The following is a 5,572-nucleotide window of genomic DNA, read 5'->3' on the forward strand; positions in this document are numbered from 1 at the left end:
GATTATCATAGTTTGCCTTTGATACAGACATCCTGCTCTCCTGCAGGCCCTTTGAACTAACTTTGATATGCAATAATTAAGAGGGATTCAACCCCTGGAGGAGAAGCCGCTGCAGCCCTGCCTCTTGTCTCCTTCTATCTAGTCCTTGTTTTGAACTATTGATCAAACAGATTTGAAAGGATTTGTTGAAGCCTGTGTGGGGTAAAAAGGAAGGAAGCGAGGAGAGGGAGGAGAAGGATGAGGGGGCACATCTGGCTATAAATAGTTGCAGAAAGAACCTGTTGATCATACCTGCTTCTTCAATTTCATACACCTTCCGTAGGCAGAATTGCTTCTCTTTCAGAACAGGGTTACAGGCGACTTGTAGTTTCCAGCTTGGCAGAAGCTCTGCTGTGGGTTTGGAGCATCCCAATTTGGGGGGACACGCAAAGTGCTGTGAACATCAAGGAGACCCCGGGAAACTGAAGGATGGTGCTGATGGCCTTGCTGGGACTCAGCTGGTTCTGCTCACCCCTGGGAGCTCTGGTTCTGGACTTCAACAACATCAAAACCTCTGCGGACATGCAAGGGGCTCGGAAGGTGAGCACACCTAGGGTGAAAGCGCTGGCACTTGGAGGTGGGTGATGGGTGTTGCATTCAGGTTTAAATAAGTTGTTCAAATTAATGTGTGAAATAGCTTATCTCAAATAAAATAAATAAATAAATAGCTTATCTTAATAAATAGCTTATATTAATGTGTGAAATAGCTTATCTCATTAAAAAATTAATGTGTGAAATAGCTTATCTGAATTGATTGTGGAATTGGGAAGGTTCCCAGGGAGAATCCAATTGCCTCAGCATTAACTTACTAAAAGAGCCAAGTGGTTTTTCAGGACATTCAGCTCAGGGAATAAACTAACATTTAAAAAACTCTACCGTGTGCCAGGCTTTTATACACAATATCTCACTTAATCATCCCCACAACTTGAGATAGATTCACATTTACAAATCATAGATGAAGAAATAAGACTCAGAATGTTGAGTAATTTAACCAAGACCACATTGCCAGTAAACATGGGGAGGGGTATAATTTAAATGCAGTAACATGATGCATTGTTATTGTCACCATCTTGCTTCACAGAATTGTTTTAGGGATACATAAATGGTGGCCTTGCTGGGACTCAGCTGGTTCTGAGTCCCAGCAAGGCCACCATTTATGTATCCCTAAAAGAGCATCAACTATGGATGAAAAAACCTGGTCTATGGTATCTTTTTCTCTGTGCAAACGAATGAGGCATCACTAAAAATCAAAGAACTGTTAAATTGGGTAAGGATCATTGAGACAATAACTGATTCAAGAGTAAAAAAATCAAATAAGAATGCTACAAATGCCAACTTTATATTTAACTGAACTGTAGCACAGCCTCTAAAGTTGAAATATAAATTAGACACTTCATAGTCATCTATAAGACATACATAGGAAAACATTTTCTTCCCTTTTCACAAAGAGAATGAGGAAATTAAAGTTTTGGAAAGTATGACAATTTTTCAAACATAAACAACCTTTGCAGTGCCAAGGTCTCTTTGCAGGTGATTTGATCTCCCCTTTGTGGGAGAAAACCAACTATACTGAAAAATTAAAATTCTGCCTAAGTTTTAAAAAAATTTTTCTTTTAATTGTAGATGGACAAATCCTTTTATTTTATTCATTTATTTTAATGTGGTGCTGAGGATTAAACCCAGTGCCTCACACATGCTAGGCAAGCACTCTACCACTGAGTCACAACCCCAGCCCCTGCCTTTGTCACAGCGTTCAAAGTGCTACTATGACTTGGCCTCCTCCATCTCCTTAAATAAAGCCATCTTACTTCTTGTTTGATTACCTAGCCTTGTGACAAGTTTTCCTTCACAGGGTTCACAGTGCATGTCTGACAAGGACTGCAACACTAGAAAATTCTGCCTCAAGCCCCGTGATGAGAAGCCATTCTGTGCTACATGCCGAGGGTTGCGGAGGAGGTGCCAGCGAAATGCCATGTGCTGCCCAGGAACACTCTGCATGAATGGTGAGCAATCAAAAACCCAGCAGGACTGCCTTGCTTCAGTCAAGTGATTTATAAACTGAAGACAGCAATGGAATCTCATAGACTAGAAGATTCCAAGAAAGGCACTCTAAGGGCTTCCTAGAGTCATGCTTGAAATATATTTATACAGCTGTCTCTTCTTGATGAAACAAAATAGTTCATCTCCTGGCAAACAACTGTAGCCAGTGCCTTGGAATGATGATTTTAAAGGAAACCTTCAAGTTAGAATCATTCAAATTTTTCTATTTTTCATTTGGATTCTATTAATTATTTAATTACCTTCTTTGACATATGTCAGCATGTAAATATTTAGTGTATGTCCCAGATATCTAGAAAGTTATGTATAACTGGAAGACAGAAGTGATGCCAAATTGTATAACAGCATAACTAGCATGTCTGTTGTTCTGTTGAAGTTATTAACTCTAGTGCCACCTGCTTGTCCCTCAGATGTCTGCACTACAATGGAAGATGCAGCCCCAATACTGGAAAGACAGACTGATGACCAAGATGGCACAGACACAAAAGGAACAACTGAGCATCCAATGGAGGAAAACAAACCCAAGAGGAAGTCAAATATTAAGAAACCACAAGGCAGTAAGGGTAAGAGAGCATCATGAAGGCATTTTTGTTTTAAGAAAAATATCTTCTCCTTCCAGTCTCATAAGAAAAGGCTGAAACTATTCTTCTCTGCCTTGGAAACAGGGAACGTGTCTTGTTTGTAATCTCTTTCCATAAGAAGTTGCAGAGAGCATGCAAGGAGCAGTATAAGGTAGTCAGTAGGCCAAGAGGACAGGAGAATGGCTGTTAACAATAGACTGGTTAGCAAGAAAACCTTTTATTGAGTTCAGTTTGACACACATACACCTTTTTTTTTTGGTCCCAGGGATTAAACTCAGGGGTACTTTACCCACTGAGCCACATGCCCAGCCCTTCTTATTTTTTATTTTGAGACAAGGTCTCACTAAGTTCCTTAGAGATTTGCTAAATTGCTGAGGGTGGCCTCTAACTTGGAATCCTTCTGCCTCAGCCTCCCAAACTGCTGGGATTACAGGCATGCACCACCATGCCTGGCAAACATACAGCTTTCTTCTGCCTATATGGTAATTTAACAAGTCGTAGTTTCCCTTTTTAGATCCTGAGGATATAAAATAGAAATGAGAGTAGATGCATTAACTTTTCAGCCTTGTACAAAGTTTTTTTTTTTTTTTTTTTTTTTTTTAAGTTGTAGTCTAAAATTCCTCTCTAACATAGCCAGAATGTTTGAAAGTGGTAAACTGGCCATTCTTATTTGTATCTTCAGATTAAGTAGGTCCCTTCATAAGTAATGAAGGGTCTCTCCATACACTATAAATCCCATCTAATAAAACATTGCCAAATGATATTTCATTTCTCAAGACTAGAAATCCCGTTTTCCCTTGATGAATGTTTTAACTTTATACGACAACAATAAATGCTCAGATGGACTGAGATTTCCACTTCATTGTTGCTTTTAGTGTGAAAATCTAACTCTATATGTCCTGAAGACTATTCTTATTTTTACTTTGTGGCCTTCAGTTCTAGATCTCTAATCTTGTCCCATTAGCAATTCGCCTACATCCAGCTTTCCCCCACTTACCACTAAAGTTCATATCAATCTTGTTACAGGACAAGAGGGAGAAAGCTGTCTGAGAACCTTTGATTGTGGCTCTGGACTTTGCTGTGCTCGTCATTTTTGGACTAAAATTTGTAAACCAGTCCTATTAGAGGGACAAGTCTGCTCTAGAAGAGGACATAAGGATACTGCTCAAGCTCCAGAAATCTTCCAGCGCTGTGACTGTGGTCCTGGACTATTATGTCGAAGCCAAGCGACTGGCAATCGACAACATGCACGGTTAAGAATATGCCAAAAAATATAAAAAGCTGTAAACACTTCAACATGAAGAATTTTCATTGTCCTCAAGCAGATTCTCAGACATTAATTTTAAAGTGCTTCCATACAAATCTCTCTTAAAATCAAATCTTTCAGCAACAGAAGTAGACTGAAACTAGAGAACTATGAGATGATACATTGTGATGAATGGAAGCCATCTTTGGCTTTTCATCTGATGTGATTCTGTAAGTTAAAAAAAAAAAAAAAAAAGAGGGGCTAGATTGTGGCTCAGCGGTAGAGCGCTTCTCTCGCATGGGTGGGACTCAGGTTCGATTCTCAGCACCACATAAAAGTAAAGGCATTGTGTTGTGTCCATCTACATGTAAAAAATAGATATTAAAAAATTTTTTTTAAAAAAGAATTCTGATCTAGTGACTCAATTAGTTCAAATAAATTTTTTTTTAGAAAAGGAAATAGTATACCTTAAGGTACACAGAATGATGGTTTGATATATACTATATACATAGATGACTGATTACCATAGTCAAGCCAATTAACATGTATATCCTCTGCTGGGCTCAATGGTGCACGCCTATAATCCCAGGGGCTCAGGAGGCTGAGGCACGAGGATCATGAGTTCAAAGCCAGCCTCAGCAAAAAGTGAGGCACTAAGCAACTCAGTAAGACCATGTCTCTAAATAAAATACAAAATAGGGCTGGGGATGTGGTTCAGTGGTCAAGTGCCCCTGAGTTCAATCCCTGGTACCCACTCCCCCCACAAAAAAACCACATTCCCATAAATTTTTATGTAATTCCTAGTGCAGGGCTGGTACCTAACAGTATCTTAGGGGAAAAATTAGTGATTGTACCTGACATTAAACAAATTCTCATATCTTACTAGGGAAAATTATCAGAGCAAATATAGCAATTTTCTTTAAAAACTCTATTGTTTATTTCCCTTCATTTGTTGAAAGGGAAATTATATTTCACCACAAAATAATTTATGACAAAAAAATAAGACTCAAAGGTAATAATATCTTCTGTTTGGATAGTCCTTTGCAAGTTACAAAGCATTTTCACATATTCTGTTTTCAATAACTTTCCTAACCATTTGATAACTTTTCCTATTTTATATTATTTATCTAATGTTTATATTTGAGAGCTAGAGCTTTCAAGAAATGTTTTTACTTATACATTTTGACTGCTTATACTTAAAAGTTACTTCAGAGGAAAACTCAGGAATGAATTTTTTGTTTCTTTAAGATTAAGAGACTGTCTTATGTGCATAATAGAAGAGGACTTGCTTCAGGAAGCTCTAATGGATTCCAGTCAGGTGCTACAGAATTCACTTAAGAGATAAATCATACACCTATTCTATTTAAGCCATAAGTGTGTATTACAAAAGAGAAAATCAAATTTATGAAGACCTCTAGTTTCTAAAAAAATCTTCCTCAATATATATTTCCCTAGTAAGATATTTGTAATCCAGAAATAGGAGGAAAAGTAGTAATGTGGTTTATAACATAGGACAGAAAATAAAGAAAATGAAATTCCTATTCAAGACTTGCTGTCATCTCATCTCTACCCATACTAAAGTGTGACCGTGAACATAATATGAAATTTAAACTATACAAATTTGCTAAGAAATAAGAACATCACCATC

The 5,572-nt window shown here is 37.8% G+C and overlaps 1 protein-coding gene across 1 annotated transcript; it reads left to right on the top strand.

Moving 5' to 3' along the window:
• Positions 1 to 468: 468 nt before the first annotated feature.
• On the top strand, positions 469 to 3,955 carry Dkk4 (dickkopf WNT signaling pathway inhibitor 4). Its single transcript, XM_046443069.1, has 4 exons — positions 469 to 579; positions 1,892 to 2,042; positions 2,508 to 2,660; positions 3,705 to 3,955. Exons 1-4 carry the CDS (start codon positions 469 to 471, stop codon positions 3,953 to 3,955), a joined length of 666 nt encoding a protein of 221 aa, XP_046299025.1.
• Positions 3,956 to 5,572: the final 1,617 nt, after the last annotated feature.

The sequence above is a fragment of the Marmota monax genome, unplaced genomic scaffold (assembly GCF_021218885.2).
Source record: "Marmota monax isolate L192 unplaced genomic scaffold, Marmota_monax_Labrador192_F-V1.1 WCK01_AAM20220418_F8-fsc00252, whole genome shotgun sequence".
Taxonomy (NCBI): domain Eukaryota; kingdom Metazoa; phylum Chordata; class Mammalia; order Rodentia; family Sciuridae; genus Marmota; species Marmota monax.